Source organism: Habropoda laboriosa, unplaced genomic scaffold (assembly GCF_001263275.1).
Source record: "Habropoda laboriosa isolate 0110345459 unplaced genomic scaffold, ASM126327v1 scaffold158, whole genome shotgun sequence".
Lineage (NCBI taxonomy): Eukaryota > Metazoa > Arthropoda > Insecta > Hymenoptera > Apidae > Habropoda > Habropoda laboriosa.
This window is the reverse complement of record NW_017100280.1, coordinates 213,745-232,507: the sequence shown is the minus strand read 5'-3', so window position 1 is coordinate 232,507 and position 18,763 is coordinate 213,745. Positions and strand designations below refer to the sequence as shown.

The following is an 18,763-nucleotide window of genomic DNA, read 5'->3' as shown; positions in this document are numbered from 1 at the left end:
TTCGTTGAAAAGTTATTTAAAAATAAAATATGAGACTAATTTTCAGGACACCCTATATTATCTTGAAAAGATGTGTTACCCAATTATCATATACTTTCGATATAAAGAGTATTTTGCGCAATATTATTTTCATTTCAGAAGTGTAATGGGCTGTTATGCTGTTTCATATCTATAACACATCTTATTACAAGAAAAATAAACTTAGGATACGATAGAACGAAATTGTTGCAGTAATTAATCTAACTATCTATACGTAGGCTCTCCTCTATTTTCAATTAACTCAATCATTCACACGCACACACATACCGTGAAACTGTAGCTGTGTAGCTCGCACAGACACGCTTCTCGTTTGATTTTTCTCCCAAGCTGAGCTGTTCGTTGTGTGCTTGAATTCGGTGCACTAGCTTCTTGTATGCAGCGGCACTTAATTCACACGAACGAATATGCTAAGTACGTAAATTGATTGGAAATCCGCGTATAATCGAAAACGCGTTGTTCGATGTATTCCCTACAAGACTATAATCGCGCAGTATAAGCGACGTTCGTCGAGGCACTCGTTCGACAGCCTCGTAAACACCGACTGAGGACGAGTCGTCCTGCCCGATTTCTGATCGCTGTACGCTCGCAACTGTCCTGGGAAAAATTCTAGACCTTATCTTCTTAGAACTCGTGATATTTCTTGCGAGCCAAACATAAGAAACGCGAACCTGGGTCGCTGAATGTACATCGAGCCAAACATAAAGCTAGATGTCCTTTTCAGAGTAAAACTATCGCGAGTTGCTCTCGAGAGTATCTCTCGCGAGTGGGACACTGCGTCTGAGAGTGACTGTCTGAGAGCATCGCTCAACTCTCTGAGAGTTACGACTCGAATAAACAGTTGCTTTACTTTTAAGTTAGTTAAGAAATGCAAATTCTGTTAGAGTCTTACTTTTTTACTGTATCCCTGTCATGGCAATAATTTAGGCAATAAATTAAAAGGTGGTATTTCAATTATAAACTATTCTTTATTTTCATACGCGAGGAAGGCATGTTCCAAGCAATGATAAGAGCTCGACAAAACGCTTAAGAAGAAGAAAAAAGCATATTAGCGTCCACCCACACTATGTATGTTTATATTAACCTGTCTCAGTATGTTGATCATTTTTGCTGTTACCACTACACGCACACTCATTTCTCCTTTTTTTAAATAGTGAATCGGTTATTAGGACGCAGGGATTGCTTCGCATACATGTTCAAATTCCGCGTCGAGACTCTGTTCTTTGCCGTAACTCCGTGAAATCGTAGCTTCGGAATTTTCGGCAAGAATTGGGACAATTCGTTCGTTCAAGTATTGAAACAACGATTGAAAGATGAAGTTGTAGCAATTCCTAACGAAATAGTCAAGAGGGTAATAGGAAATCTTCGAAGTAGACTAGAACAGTGACTGACGAATGGCGGGACACATCTCACTGAAGTCCTTGTAAGAAAATAAAATGACGTGATAACATCTTTGAATTGACATAAAGAACTTAATAAAAAATGAAACAACGTGAAACTCTATTTCATTTAAAAAATCATCAGGTTCTTACGCCCAACCCTGTACTTATATATAAAAATCAGTGACTTCTAATCCTTTTATCTTCTAAAAATCTCGCCGCGAAGTCGAATAAAACTTAACAGAACGTATCTCGAATATTTTCCAGGTACCGAGCTCTCTACAATTACAGACCACAAAACGAAGACGAGCTCGAATTGAAGATAGGCGACACGGTGTACGTGATGGAAAAGTGCGACGACGGATGGTACGTCGGTTCCAGTCAGAGGACCGGTTACTTCGGCACTTTTCCCGGAAACTACGTGGAACGATTGTGAGGAACTTCAGCAAGTTGTACCGAATCGCAGATTACATTTTACCAAAGCACTAAAAAATCGAACCATTAATGTAGATGAGATTTTACGTTTACACATCGACGAGAAGGAACGACGAGTCACTACAGTCTTCCTGTTCGAGAATTTCAATGGTAGTAATCGTAAACGAACCTTTATCGTCGAATTCACCAAAAAGAAAAGTAAATTTACCGTAAGGCTGCCTAACGTGTACGTAGTGTATGATAATGTTTAGTAATTTATTATACGATGTTAACGAGAACGAAGTACGTCAGACGGGCGTTGCAAGGTATCAGAGTGAAAAATGAACAGAACACGGCCAGGAACGCATTTGTTCGTTTTTCTACGGGAAGTATTCACGATTATCGTTCTATTTACGCAACGAAGAAAAAAACAATGTATGAATAACGCGTAATTTTTAACGAAGGTGCAAACTCAGATAGCACGCGACGTCTTGGAGATGTCCGTTCTTGGTCTGAATATCTTACGACCAGATTTGGACATCTTTCAGACAAATTACGAAGAGAAATTATGCCTTTAAGACGTTTTTAAAACGTTTCTAAAGCCAGCCCAGTGCTTCGCCAAATCAAGACACCTTGATTTGTAACACTGGACGTCGTTCAAACGTCTTTTGGACATATTCAGGCTTCGACGTCTTCAAAGACGTTCACAAGACGTCTGTGTGCTATCTGAGAAAGTCATCGAACAGTCGCTTGTTAGAACGAAGTCGTTCCGGAGAGTACGCTTGACATATCGAAACGAGAAGTTTCCGTCGAGCCTATTTCTGTGTAAACTGTGAACAACTTAACGGTCTGTCGAGAGGTCCACCTGGTTTCACCAGCAACGAACGATGTTATTCGTGTTAACCGTTTAATCGATCAAGCGACAATCGTGTCTCCGGATTTGACCATTTGCGAACGGTAACTGGAGCTCTGTAGATGTAAAGAGAAATCTTCGTGTATCCAACATCGTCGTGTATGCAATTTATGAACGGTGGGGATTGTGTTAAAGTACAATCGACAATTCTCAAGCTAATTAAGCTGTTTTAGAACAAATGGTTGATTCGTGAACAGAATTTCTTATTGTACACCACTGATCGTCGATCGTAAATGAAAATTTCAACAGATTTGAACATAATTTCAAAGGATATATCTGAAGGGACGAAAGATGATTGTCACTTGATCGCAGAAGCATATCGAGAGAACGATATCGATGCTTCGATGTTGTATTCTGTACAACTAGAAATCGTGTATGAAAGATTACTGGGTCATAAGTACACGAGATTAAACCGGAAGATTTTGTTGAACCCCCTATTATACTTTCGGTTAAACGCCATTTTTTGTGACACGTGCACATAACAAAACCGTCATGGTGAGCTGCAGTAACATCGAAGAATTCAAGTTGAATTATACCCAACAGATATGTAAAGAGTTACGAGTTTCTTCGATGTTAGTGAAACTGCAAACTACCACCGTGTATTTGAAAAACTAGCCAAAGATCCAAACGTCTCGAGTCATTTCACTTGAAGGTAGTTAGTTTCTAAAGAATTTAACGGGAAGTTTCTCTTGTTTTAACACGTTCACTGACCCGTGCTTTATACAGGGTGTTTCGTTTAACTGTAAACGGTGGAATATCTCACGAGAGATCAAAATTGTGAAAAAAATATTCTTGCAGAAGTTATTTTACATTTAAAAAAATTATCTTGACTTTCATATCTCTCCCATTACTACACCTACAGAAAATTTATTTAAACCACCTAATGTCCCCCTATATACCGAATAACTTTTGTATGAACATTTTTTTCATAACCTCAATTCCTCGTGAAATAATCCACTGTATTTTCGTTAAGCGGAACACTCTGTATGTGATGCATGGTGTTCAATTTTTGCTACGTGCATCATGTTTGATAAACGGTTACAATTAATGTTGTATAAGTTTTATTTATGACGTATGCGAGATCAATTTATCACGAATTGAAAATGACAGTTTTATACAAAATGGAGAAATTGTTTTGTATGTCTTTCTCCGAAACATTGAAAACAAATAGGACTTCTTACAAATGTTGCATTCTTCGTGAACTTGTTTGGCTTTCTTTTGAGTGTCCTCACTAACTTTTTTCAAGTTTTCATAACAACCATAGCACCACTTCCTGTGCAATTTATTTTCTGCTAGAAAATGTTGATTGTTACTTTTCGAAGATGATCTAACGTAATGTCATTTTTTCGCCTTTGTGTAATTGTTTGTTGGAAATTTCTGCTGGAATATCTATCCTATTGGCATGTGAGGTACCGCACAAATCTGTTCAATATGATTTCAGGAATTGTGCAAGGGGAATACTTGTGTAGTAATTATCAGCAATTACAAGTCGTCCTTCATTTACAAATGGTCCAAATAATTTTACCACCATAGATCCTGGCTTATCTAAATTTGAGATATTTTCATCTGACTGTCCTGCATGTACCTCAAATGACTATGTGTACCCATCAGTAGAGCATAATTCGTAAATTTTTATACCATACTTATGTTGCTTTGATGGATTATATTGTTTAAGCATAAGATAACCACAAACAGATATCATTAATCTACCTATAATTACAATACCACCAAGGTATTTGATATAATCATATCAATTATGGACTAAATTTTAAAAACAAGACCAGTATGTTGAGCAGTGTTGTCTACATAATGCAAGAACTGCAATGAAACACTAAACCTATTATAACCTATATTTATATTGTGTAGTAGAGGAGGTGATGATATAAAGTCTTTTTTCCAATAGGATTCTAATCTTGGATAGGTGACAATTCTTATGAATAGCAGAATTCCCAGAAACTTCTTCATTTCTTTAATATTGGTATCTGTTCACTTCTTCAATCTACCTTTTATTGTGCATATAAATTGGTTTGTTCTATCATAAGATGTAAAACATCTTCATTTACAATTTGAAGATAAATTGAAAGAAGCAATGGTTTTCCCTCAACAGTAATTGTTTTAAAATCTTCGATACCAGATTTACCAAACAAAATCTCACATTGAGGCAGAATACTGTCACACCACTCAGTCACTGCTTCATCATCCCGTTGAACTATTTTGTCATCTGTTGTCATTGTAGAAGTCACTGTCACTTTGCTCAGAAATAACTTTATTGTCCGAAAAAAGCAAATCAAAGTCGCTTTATTCTGAAGTTCTTGCTAATTGTGCACTAGGTATTAGTCAACGATTCGTATCTTTGCTTTACACTGTGGTTATAGTAGATGCGTATTCGGATGAATTGACGTTCTGACGAATGAAACATCTGAAGACTGCAATCCATACACTCAAAAGAATCTGTATACAAATTTGACTGTTTTGACGTATTGAATTCGTCAGAATACCAGTTCGTCAGATACGTATACAAATACGTATCTACTATAACCATAGCCTTATTCGCAGTCCGTTTTATTATAAAAATGCTAACGAAGAGTATTTCTTTCCAAGGTGCAATTATTACAAAAATGTCACCTTGTTGACGAATTACACGCCTGCATATCACGTCTTCTGACTTCTTTTCTAAAACTGAAGGCCGTAAATGTAATGAGGAGATGACAATACATAGTATAAACAACCGCAAGGTGGCCGTTTAGTCTAACCATGTTATTGTTTCGCGGGACGTGTGAGAAAGGCTTGGTCAGTGAACGTGTTAACGTGTTCGTAAAGAGAAGTGTACAATGTATTTCGTGAAAATTGTTCCGAATTGACAGATCTTCAGTAATGAATTGACGATTAGAACCGAGAGTTGATTTGAATTCAAGGAAGAAATTTCCTTCTATGTTGTAGATAAATCAGCCGTGTTATTGTTACATTCGTGAGTATTCAAGAGTAAGCGGTTTATAATTGAAAGTTTGCCTTCCCAAATGAATATTTTTGTAAACATTATTTGTACCCAGAGTTATATACATATAAATGAATTACATAATGTATAGATGATATACACATAAATACAATATTATATAAAATATGTAATTGTATAAGTAATTAACAGTATAATTAGTCGCGCACGTGTTAAAATGCACACACGTAAGGTTCACAAAATCGAGTCGTGTCAATCCGTATATTAATTAATCGTAACTTAAAGGATGGTCGCAAATACGAGGCTCTAAGATTTTCGAGAATGTTTCGCCATGACGTTACATGACAGCCTATACCTAAGTTTAGAGATAAAAAAATAAAAAAGCTAACATGGATCCAGTTGGAAAAGCAGACAATACTTATTACTATTATAACTCTGTAGAACAAGAATAAATAATTGAGTACGTAGTGAGGGCATTAATGCAACGAGTTGCGACTAATAATCGGTTCAGTTTATCGGTCGATCGTTATTCACGAGTCGATTAAAATCTTTCTTCATTGATGTTCAGAGGCAAAAATGTACTAGTTTTTAACCTTTTCGCTGTTAAAATAATCGTAATACATCGTTTTTTGAAATTCTTTTCTACATTATGCGTTTTATATTAAAATCAAGTATTTCTAAATTGAGGTTACCTTCCCAGTTGCGGACGTTTTAACATCTGATTAATCGATTGTGAAAGTATGTATTCGAAGATTTATAATAATGTATATGTTACTATTTTCAGTTCAGAATCATACTAAATTCTATCGTACTATTTAGCTACTTGTTAATTGTTCTCCTATTCTTTGTCGACATTTTATTTAATATTACAGAACTCGTATTTTTTAACTAGATATTCTTCCAGCGAAAAGGTTAATTTGAAAAGCGATTCATCGACTTTCCGTTCGATCGATAAAATTTTATTTCTCAAACGAGCATCTACATACGATTTTCAGGATGTTGCAGAATTATAGATAAAAGCGCGATTAGCTTATAATGTTTATAAAAAAACAAGAAAATTTTAATATTTAATTGAGTTATATTTGATACACCTTTTCGAAAGAAACTAAAAATTCATTTTAGAAATCTGTCGAAAACGTATATACATATTCGTTGAAGATGTAAATAGTACAATAACAGGATTGGAAAAAACTCTTTAAGTAAAATTTCCAACTAATTCCATTCCTTTCAACTTGAAATATTTTTAAATTGAAATTAAATTAAATTTTATTTAAACTAAATTAAATTTAGATTTTATTTTTATTTACCATACATAGGATTACGCGAAATCTATCATTTTAACTACATTTTCAGTCTTTCAAATCGCATTCTGCTTCTTTTGTTTCTTATTATTGTTATTTCTATCTATGAATTTCTGCGAAAACTTCGAGTTGCGTCTATAATTCTGAAACATCCAATGTATGTTTACGTACATATCTTTGCTGGATAGAGCAGCTACGATAATCGGAGGTGTGAATTTAAGGAAGCGTAAGTCAAAAGAGAAATTGTAGATTGATGTGTGTCGGAAAGGAGACGCGAATCTCTTCGATAGAATCGGGTCTTCCGAATTTTCCATCGTAATTTTCTACCACTCGTGAGAAGCGAGGTGTAAAAGCTTCTTGTAACGGTGTGAAAGAGAATATGATAATATGGAATGTCATACTTCGTGTATGTTTTGTTGTGGACACTCTTTTCAAATGACAATCCTTCGTTAGATGTTACCGATTCGAGAGGTAAATCGATCCTACGAATCGAATAAAAGTAACTCGAGAGATAAATCTTTAAATGTATCGTGTAACGTTACGATTAAAATTAGTGGAAATCAAATGATATAGATAAAGTATAAATATTTATTATAACGTTCAACGATATTATTTCGATATATACAATATACTGTATTTTTATTGAAATTTTTACGACCAACTTATACATGAAAGAAAAAAAAAAAAAATGTTGAGAAGAACGGTTGAAAATATTACGTTATACCATCGGTCATTTCTGGACAAATATTGATTGATACAAATTTATACGATATAAGAATTGAATTGTATAAACGATAACTACAAACGCGACATACATGTATTTGCAGGTTTCGCAAAAAAATCTTTTCTATTGGTTCTTTGCATTTGTGAAAAATAAATGTAAGATATGATTTCAGTGAGAAACGATATTTCGGTAAATTGATGGACAATTGAACAATATAAAGAACAAAGTGGATGTTACCAACAAAGTTCCATATTACCATTTTTCCTTCGATATTTATTATACAACGTTAGTCATCCTGCTTGATTTGAATTCGTTTCGTTAGATTTTTAATTCGCACTAATAATAATGTCACTGTGTATTGTATACTCGAAATTGAAATAAACCTTAGCCTGTTACCGAGACTAATTTTTCGTGTAAATTAATTACCCCTATTTTGCGAAAGTACGATTAATTTTAGTCTTAGCAAAACTAATAGTTTATTTAAGAATAATTTACCAACGAGAATTTGAAAAAATCGAAACTTACGTTACGTTGTTGAAATTTTGTTCCTTGGCAATTTATATTTCAAAAGTAATGAATATTTCAAATTTAAAATGTTCGATAAACGCATAGTTATTTTAGTAATGTTAATGTATACCTGTTTTCGAATTTTATATGCACAACTATGATTGTTTTACTTTTTATAAGAATTTATTTTCATAATAATAGACAGAAATATTATTTTTAACCGGACGCTACCATTTTCGCGATAATACTTATCATTTGTCGAAAATCTTCACATTTCAAATATGAACTTCTTAAATAAGGTAACGTTAACGCTGTCTTGCATTGTTAAATTATGCAAAACTCGTTAAAACGTATTTATACCATACAGTGTTACCTTAAACTTGTAATCTACATTAATAAATGCCATTCGTTCTTCAGCAATCAATTACATAAATTACAATTGCAAAAATTAAATTTTCATTTTTATAGCCATTAGCAAAAGCTCCCATCATACTTTTTTTGAGAATGTGTACTTATATTTTTGTTATATTTATAATCAGTTGCCATAAGAATGTTATAGTAACATAATATTAATACTATACATTTCCTAATACTATTAGGTCATCCCATAAGTTCGTGCCAAAAGCGAAAATTATTTTAATGAAAATCCAAGGAAATACTGTAGAGACGAATAATGGTCTAACAAAAAGAAAAAATAGAAAAATGTTGTAGAATGAGAAGACACTTACGCTTTTTTCATCAAATTTAAAGTTTCGTTGGAAATATTCATCTAAATTGTAAAATTCGACACGAAGTTATGGGACGACCTAGTATATTCAGTATAAATACCAACTGTGAACATTTAAATAAGAGAAGAAACATACAGTGCCTTTTAGTGCCATCGATTTACAAGTGATGGAAACTTTTGCATAGACTTAATTATGATACTAATATTTCCATTAAAAAAAAAAACACGTTCACACAATTCACAAATTAATGTAATTATTTAAATTTAATCGTAGAGTTCATTATTACACATTTTATTCTTATATCTTCTTTCCAATAATGCAAACAATTTTGTCGTCGAACATGTTTGTTACAGAAATAACTGTAAAAATGACGAAATTAAAAATTTAATTTCAAAGGGGACCATCGTACGCATAGGAACACTTATAGTAATCGGTATAACGAATTTAACTCTCATTCCTTGAAAAATTTTCCATTCGAAACATATTTTTCTTCTTCCTTTTACATCATTCATTGTGTCTTTAAGTTCATTTTATCACAAATACTAAACGCAACAAACGTTTCGTGTCAAGAATTCTAGATGCAGGAGGGTGAGTCAATAAGTAAGATACATCTCGGTATTTTCAATTCAGAAGGTACAATTCTCGTAGAATTGAGGCCTAAGGGAAGATCAATTAACACTTGTGCTTATTGTGAAACGTTAACCCCTTGCCTTATAGCAACCTGTCATACTTGTGACACAGATCTGGTCAAGATACGACAAAAACAGTTCTATTAGTAACAAAAATTAATTTTAATTCTAACTTTCGTTTTAATTTATAAAACTGTGGATTGCCAAATGTAATTCATCTATAATACATTAGCTTCTTTTACTTAACACAGTACTGCAACAGTAAATAGCTGACGCTTAGATGCAGAGTATGCAAAAAAATCATAGGTTAAGGGGTTAAAACGTCTACGAAAAGCCATGAAAGAACAAAGGATCCGGAAAACTTAGTTAGTAGAAAAGTGGTCCTCCTCCGCGACAATGCTCGACCATATTCTGCGACTGTGACACAGATGCTGTTACATAAATGTCAATGAGAACAATAAGAACATGCACCTTACAGTCCGGGCCTCTCACCATGTGATTTCCATATGTTCGACCAAATGAAGAAAGACACGACTGAGGATTTCAGCACGGATGAGGAAGTGAAGAAAACAACGGTGAAATGGTTACGGGAAATCAAGCGCAAATTTTTTAGAAACGGATTTCGAAAATTGGTTCCCCGTTACGACAAGTGTTTACAAATGTTGAGAAATAGTTGCTGGCTGCCAGTTTACGTTGGTAATAAAACAGAATTTTTTCCTTCGTTCCTATTTTTTTTAGAGGGAAGATGTAACTTATTCGAGCCACTCGGAAGCCAAAGTGACTAACTCCATCGACTGAAATTTATTAAATTTGTTTCATTTATGAAAATTAAGCAGCAAGCATGTGCTTTGTTACTGAAATTGAAAGAATATTATTTTTATTTGTGAAATGTTAGTTTTATTTATGAAAAATTAAGCACCAAGTATGTGTTTTGATGCTAAAATTGGAAGAATATGAAAAAGTGGAGTTAATCACTTTGGTTTCTGAGTGGCTCGTTTATCGACTCACCCTCATAATTTAAGTCCGTAGCAGGTGATGTCTTCGATCGAGAGTGTTCGACAAATTTGAGGGTTCGTTTTTCTCGCAAGAACGACAACATCTTCGTCTAAATGCTGGCACGTCGCAATAACGTTTTAAGCTTGGTATAGAACAGAATCGATTCTTGTCTTTCCAACAACGGTATGGAAATTCGATGGCTCTGGTCACGTGTTCGTTACAAGAACGTATTTCTGTCTTCACGGTTGGCCCATCGCAGCTGTAGAACGACTCGTTTTCCGGTGGAATGCAACGAGCTATTCGGGATTGTATACCTTTTCCGTTGTTCTTCGAACACTATAAGATAAAACAGGGGTCGAATATTCTTCGGAATATTTGAAAATTCAATAACGAATTGAAAGGTGAAATAAAAAAAATACATATCAAGGTAAACGCGTTTGTATTTTTAGGGGTTGCTAATGTAAAAGGGAAGGATTTCTATGTAAGCGAATGTAATCATCGAATAGATTAAAATTAACCACTTGCACTGAAATAACGAGTGACACTCGTGGTCGTAATAAACTTCGGTGCGTAATTTTATTAATTTCTTTTTTAAGAAAATAATATTTTTTGACGAAAAATTAAAGAGAAATATTTATTTTACTGATACACTGTAATTTTCAGTACATTAAATAGTCTGAAAATAGCATGTCACTGGAAGATTCATTCGCAGTGCAAGGAGTAAAGAAAATTGCCAAAGTGAAATGATAAAAATTGAGAGTACAAGTGGAATGTAATTGATATTGATTTTATAAAATTTGAGAAAGAATAAATTTATGAAAATAAAGGAATAATACAAGGCAATTATAACATAAAAATCATACACCATCCTTAACCCTCTACTGTCAAGACACCGTTTTTGGGATGTAAAGCCCGATATAGAGTCTACGAAACTCCTGAACTTCCAGTTAGTTCATACATAAATATAGAACATTTCTGACAACTTTTCTTACCGATTTACCTTTATTACACGTTTTCCTAACGAACATTATAGAATAGAGTGGTTGGTTGTATTAATTTCATTTTAATACAATAACGTTGAGTTCTAAATAGAATGGAAGAAAGCAAAAAAGATAGAATCAGCGGAGTCTCTGACTCCGCCTCGACAGTAGAGGGTTAATATTCCTTGCAATAAAAAAGAAAATGGTATTCTATTATTACATGAACCTTGTGTTACGTTAAAACAAGTTCCACTTCTCCGTCGGATTTAGTTAAGTTTTACATATACCTTATTTTTAAAATAGAAACGAAATAGTCAGTCCTTACCGAGGACCAATCTGTAAAAATCCAACGTCCAGGGCACGGATGTCTGTTGCATTCTCTACTATTTATAGGCATTGGACTGGATTGGCATATCGATGGCTGCACCATCGTTTGATAGACTTCCAGTTCGTTATTTCTATTGACTTCGGTCCCATTAAACTCTGAATGAACACAATAAACTTGTCGTAGTTGCATACCAAATTTTCCACATGTAACTGAACATGTTTCCCATGGACCTGGTAGCCATTTAAAAGTGCAGCTGCAATAAACGAAAGAAACTTTACTTGTCACGTTCTATATACACTCCTATTTGCAATTTTGCATAATACGCACGACGTTTGTTATTTAAATCGACAAATTAACGGAAGTAATTTTTAGCGAGAGACAAAATAACTTGTAAACATAGTATACGATTTTTTTAATATATTTTATAAGTACAGTAAATTCTCTACAAGTGTCAGTCAGTTTGGATTCTACAAGTGTCAGTATAGATGATCCTACGCCTAGGCTGCGTCATTGCTGCGCCTATGGCTCGCTGTCAGTCAAGCGTGTAACGCTAAACCACTCAGTTTCTTTTACGAGATTTCACGGCTCAACAATTCATAATAGAAAAATATAATTTCTTTAATTTTACTTTTTTTCATCTGAAATTTTTCTTAACATGTTGGTGAGATTTTTCTGATGAAAATGATATCAAACACGACATAATTTGAACAACATGTCACGCCAGACAGTGAACGTGTTAATAAGTAAATATTGTTCAAATTATGTCGTGTTTGATGTCATTTTCATCAGAAAAATCTCATCAATATGTTAAGAAAAATTTCGGGATAAAAAAACGTAAAATTAAAAAAGTTGGTATTTAAATCGCTTGGTTGCCTTGACTCACGTTTCATCCTTATCTTTTATTCGCTGTCCTTGTCTACGTTCGGCAAACTACAAAGGCGGGCGCAAGGCTCGAAAACGTAGTCCCTGACTCTACAAGTGTCAGGTTTAGGTTCCTTGCGGACTGACATTTGTGGAGAATTTACTGTATTTATCAATTAATATGATTACTTTAAATTAAAATTTCAAGGGATTAGATAATCAAAAATAGTTAACAGGGATAAATAATTTTTTATTTATAAAGCATTTACCTATTTTAACCCTTTCGTGACCAGTGGGACACTACTATGTATATTCCACTTGAGCAGGTATACGAACAAAAATAAATCTCAATTCAGTATCCACTGTAGACGCGATGATCGGTTGATAATTAACATATTCGTAAAAAAAGTAATTAAATCACAAAAGGGTTAAATTCTAAACTTTATTCTACCTGTTCCTTAAATTTCTTTATTATGGGTACTAAATTATGCATTCACTGATTTTACCATAAATTACATTAAACTAACAGAGTGGAGAAGGTGGAGAGTGCTTCTGGTAAGAGGATTGTGATAAACAGCACGACACTTACAGAACCTCCGCAGCGAAATGAGGTGAATAAATGACATATAGAGAAACAAGCGACAGGCATCGAAAGATGTAAGAATCTTCAGATTTATTAGAGTTACAGGCCGAAAGTCGTGCGATTTTTACAATCTTCAACCGTTTATAGCTTATAGCAACATTAACCGATTTCGATAAAATTTTCAGCAGGTGTATAATTGACATAGACCTACAAAACGTATGTTTTAAATTTTCATTACCAGCCCAGATAAAAAAGTTGTAAACAGTGACCTTTACAATTTTCTTCGCGATTCTCACAAACTGCAATTTTTTCCAAATTTTTTGGGCACGTCATCTAATAAACTAATCCTTCTAACTTATAAAAAAAAATTCAAATCGTTTGGCCCAAGTTTTAAAAAGTTACTCTATTTTGAAGGGTGAATTTCTCTTACTGATTTATTTAAATTTTGTACCTAAATGTGTTGCATTTTTCTATCTCCTGATTCGGTTTCGTTGTCAACGGGCATTTCCTTCGCGACACTATTTTTCCACTTTTGTCGTCTTTACAGACTATCATCTTTTGACGGGTTCCACCGCCGCAACTGGCCGAGCAAAAGCTCCAACCCCCGAATAACCACAAGTATCTATCCTTGGTATGCTTTTCATCGCGATTTAAAAAGTATCGCAAGGAAACTTCGGCCGAGATTTCTTGCTCTATTACGTCTTCCGGTATTACGAGCTGTGAAAAGTGAAATTCACAGTGTTAATAAAATATAGAATATTAATACAACTTAATACGAAATCGTTATATTTACAACTTCGTTAACAATAAAGTGTCATATCGAATATTTTGTGTAAAGCACAGCTGAGAAACTTAAATTTACTTTAAATATACCATCGCTGCAAATTGTTAATATTAAAAATTGCAACCCCAGTCGTTTTGTATTAAAAGTTATTTATATACGCGATCACACTGTACGATATTAATATTGTACAAAATAATAGTAGAATTACAAAACGAAGCTTTTATTTCTAACAGGAAATATTAAAGATTTATCTCTTACTAAAATCACGACGTCTTCAATTGCTGTGCCATCTGATTCAATGCAATACGTGTTAGTATCACGCTTCTGAACTCGAAAGGCGGCACCTTGAACGATCGTTAAATCCCGCTTGTGCAAAGTTAAATTGTCTTGCACGTTCCGTCTTCTTCTGCCGTCCCCTATTACGATTGTTAAATTTTCCGGATGGAAAAATGCAGGAGCCAGCATTGTGATATTCATGAACAAGTTGTGAGTTTCGCGTGGTATTATGGCCACGCGGGTTACTTCTGAAAAGTAAATAATGAATACTATTGAAATATCAAATACGCGCAGTAAGAGTTACTAGATTTTTCGTTAATGATCAATTAACCCTCAGTCGCGAGCACGGCGGAAGCCGGGTCAAATATGACCCAACCTACTAAAATTGCTTTCGTACGCAAGCGAGACCACATTTTTTCATTTTATTAGGCATTATATTGTTTAGAAATTATACAAATACAGGGTGGGGAGTTTAAATGGGAACACCTAACACCTAACGCAGTAACTCTCCGTTACTGTTGGTCATATGAAAGAACAGAGGACAAAGTTATATCGTTTCAAAGGGCACATCTGACGATGGAAAAAATTTGTTCTAATCATTCTTTCTACGAGATTTCAAGGTCATCGGTATTTTTTTAAATGGGACCATGTATTTTTTTGTTCATTGTTTAGATGGACGTTTCAACAAAATTGACGTCAATTCACCTTGGTTTTCTCGGTTTATTAATACGGCTACACCTAACTGGTTACACCTATTCTCACTGATGAGAATTCGATACTCTACGTCAAAGGATTTTCAGAAAAACGAAGACGTAGAGTTTAATTCCTTCAGGCGGACTGAATCAGCAACTAATCACTTCGCTCTAGCCATTCCTCTCCCTCTAAACTAATTAGGGACATTCTACCCCGCTCCCGCCTGTTCGACCGTCCGACTTTGACGCAAACTTCATCGCCACTTCTAATAACTCAGTTTGAACGGTGACTGAACTGACCTCGTCGAAGCTTCCGCTGAAACTTGCTGATCACATTCTCGCAGTTCGAATTGTCTCCGTCGCACACTCCACACGCGTCGAATACCTTCTTCGATCCTAAAACGTTGTCGCATCCCATTTGATGGCACTCTCCCTAGGAACAGAACGTGCTTTTAGAAAATTAATCATTGCAAAGTCAAGCGTAAAATCTCACACCAATCGGACGTACTCAACGTCGTGGTTTATCGCGATTCTGCGATAACTTTCAATCTATCGCGTTTGTTAAACGTCTGAAATAGTGTTGCGAGCAAAAAATAGTATGCTTGATATTTGCAGGAATTCACTCTGACCGAAAATCAAATTACAAATTCTTTTTATTATCAAATGTATCATTTGGTGTGAAACTTTTTCGTATCCTTAAATATATGTGGTTACTGTGATACAAGATAAGAACGGCGCTGGCAAAAGTTACATTCAACACATAATTTATTGGTACAGTAGGATCTAAGAGGACCTTAAGAAAAAATTGCTATTGCAATTAATAAAAAGCAAGGAACATGCAAATTCTGAATTTGGAATTTTGGGTTAATTAAATTTGACCCAAAAAGCGATGTCGATAGAACTTAATTTGTATTATATTTCCCGCGTTATAGTATTTTGTATGATAACCGCACATTTGTTACCATTCCCTTCGTGTTTCGTATTATTTAAATAAGTTTTTAATAAAGCTTCAAATGACCAACGTTTTTTTTCTTTCTTATGCCCAAGGAATATACTGACAAAGTTTGGCCGGAAAAGACTGGACCACCCTGTGTAAGAAGCTTTAAATTTCCGATTTTATGTTGAACATTTTAGGCTACCTGTATACAAATATCAGTCGATCCGTAAGAGCACGGCGTTCCATCGGTCAAATGTTTCCTGGTGTAAAATATCTCTCCCGTCTCTTTACTTCTGCAGACCAATCGACATTTCAAGTTCTCCTGATCGGACACGTACGGTAGCCAGGTCATGTCGTTTTTCGACTGACCTCTTTCCAGATACAAGATATTCGCGACTTTGGAACATTGTTGAGCTCTAAAATCGACCGGTACTAGGCACTTCGGTAAATCGCAGAGTCTGCAATCGTCGCTGGAACCTGAACAATACTTCCCGCCATACGCAGGTCTTTAAAGGAAAAAGTTATGGTAAAAGGTAAATATAAATTCACATTGAAAATAATTATTTAAAATTGTTAAGTAACTTTACGACGAACGAATTTTACGAAAATTCTCTTGAATACTGTAATTTTGTTTTATCATTATTTCTTTAAGGAATTGCAGGTTGTTTTTTTTTTTAAGTTGAAAATCAAATCGTGTATAGTTGGGGCCACGATATAGCGAGGTCGTAAATTAAACTCTCAAGAATCGGCACCGATTGATGTTGCGGCACTCAAGGCCGTGTGTTGCAGTCTGTTTGAGGGTTCCAACAATAAACGAATGGTAGCATATGATTTGGTACTTCAAGTAGAAAATGGTATTTCATTTACAAATGGAAAATATGTTAATATTAAGCTACACAATCTTTTTGCACTTTCTATCTGTATATAACACGAGTAGATAAACTAAGATGCTAAAGACATCAATAAGACCTTTACCTGTAACCGTACTTCCAAAAGCGGCTTCCCCCAGAGGGAGAAACCCTAATTTGTCCTAGCTGCATGCAGTTTTCAGTAAATATATTAGAATCAGTTGACTTTCGCTGGATACAAGAATTCTTTGTACGGTCCTGACCATGGTTTCAAGTACTTATCTGCTCGTATCTCTGTCAATTTTCGGGTCCCGGCAGCTAAAACATGTTTACTTTGACGTCTGACCGATTTTACGACCTCGCTATATCGTGGCCCCGACTATAAATTACATTCGTCTTTTTTCTTTGTCGTAATGTACCCTGATTTGTCGCCTTGAACATAGAGAGACCACTGTTTACGTGTAATTTAATTAATTTATGTATAGATTGTTTGTTATGTTCGACTGAAATAAGCGAGATTTAAAAATATTTCAAACTGTAAATATTGTTAGAAGGTGATTTAAATACTAACACAGGTCTGTTACATCTTCGTGCTCGACATTGTACTCCTATTCCACATGTCCTCGAACACTTGTCCCAAGCACTCCATGCACTCCAACCACCATCTCTAGGTTTGTTCAGTATTATACCGAAATCGAAGTTCTTTCTACTCGTTGACTGACATCGACCGCTTATGCACCACTGAAATTATCGCGTAACTTGTTATTGCATAAACATTGACCAATAAAAACATAATAGGAACTAAAGTTATAAAATTTACTAATTTTTATATTTTCTATTATCGCAAATGTGCAAATTATTACTTAAATGTAAATTATTAAAATTTATTTTTAACTTCGAATACATATTTAATTCAAAATACATCTACGGATATACAACTGAGAGATTTCAAAAATGTTTTAGATAAAATCTTAAATCAAATGAACTTATACAAAATTTGAGAAAGATTAGTTAGAAACCCTATAACTGACATTCAATGAAACTTTTACTGCGTAAAAGATATCGATTTCTTGTTAAACCAGTAATTAAACCAATCACTTATTCTACTTTTATTATAGTTTATTCTCGAACGTTTAAATTTACCTTCGAAATACCACATAACGTGCCTTCTAAAGGCGGTCCCTTTTTGGTTTTGCACGACTGCGAAACATTGCTATTACCACACCATAAGCGAGAGCACGGTTCCACAACGTCGAAAGTTCTACACGATTCGTAACTAAATTGAAAAACAACGAAATTACTTGCAATTAAAACGTAGCAACAATTTACATGTACTGATTGTACACTATGAATGAGTCTAATAACTGAGCTGAACTGTAACTCTGTTCCTATTGAAGATAGAAAAAAATTGTAGAAGAAAATGTGTAAGAAAAGCGAGATTTCGGCGGCGAAGTGGTGGTCTCAACTTTGTCACCCAGGAAGAGAAAGCGCGCGGGTACCTGAGGGTGCCATAAACTAAGCCCTTTCTCCGGAAAGTTGAACGAGGGGGCGGGATACGACGCGAAGAGGACACTTTGGAAATAACCGTCGAGCGAGACGGACACCGAAGCATTTAGCAGTCGCTTATCACTATACTGGACACTTTGGAAATAACCGTCGAGCGAGACGGACACCGAAGCATTTAGCAGTCGCTTATCACTGTACTTTTGTGGGTGACGGGAGAATAAACGTACGCGTGCTCGCGCTTGAAATCTTTTATTTAGAAAATCCAGACGAGATGTCTGATGTCGCTCATGGCGATTGAAACCGTTCGCGTCGTCGGTCGGGACCCTGGCTGTCCTCGGAACGGATCTCAAGTGTCTCCTCGCTTTCCGAGGACAGCCATCCTTTATCG

The 18,763-nt window shown here is 34.9% G+C and overlaps 2 protein-coding genes across 2 annotated transcripts in view; one reads left to right on the top strand and one right to left on the bottom strand.

The window, feature by feature from the left end:
* LOC108573586 overlaps positions 1 to 2,451 on the top strand; it is a 200,152-nt gene extending 197,701 nt beyond the window's left edge. Inside the window, exon 32 of the mRNA XM_017936049.1 lies at positions 1,683 to 2,451. Coding sequence (XP_017791538.1) covers positions 1,683 to 1,851 — 169 coding nt within the window. The 3' untranslated portion in view covers positions 1,852 to 2,451. The remainder of the gene's footprint in view (positions 1 to 1,682) is intronic.
* An 8,150-nt stretch (positions 2,452 to 10,601) lies between these two features.
* The window catches only part of LOC108573568 (A disintegrin and metalloproteinase with thrombospondin motifs 9-like), an 18,250-nt gene continuing 10,088 nt past the window's right edge, over positions 10,602 to 18,763 (bottom strand). Inside the window, exons 8-15 of the mRNA XM_017936031.1 lie at positions 18,013 to 18,145; positions 17,441 to 17,610; positions 16,224 to 16,527; positions 15,385 to 15,517; positions 14,375 to 14,640; positions 13,784 to 14,049; positions 11,886 to 12,141; positions 10,602 to 10,916 (exon numbers count right to left, since the gene is read on the bottom strand). Of these exons, the coding sequence (XP_017791520.1) occupies positions 10,602 to 10,916; positions 11,886 to 12,141; positions 13,784 to 14,049; positions 14,375 to 14,640; positions 15,385 to 15,517; positions 16,224 to 16,527; positions 17,441 to 17,610; positions 18,013 to 18,145 (1,843 nt within the window). The remainder of the gene's footprint in view (positions 10,917 to 11,885; positions 12,142 to 13,783; positions 14,050 to 14,374; positions 14,641 to 15,384; positions 15,518 to 16,223; positions 16,528 to 17,440; positions 17,611 to 18,012; positions 18,146 to 18,763) is intronic.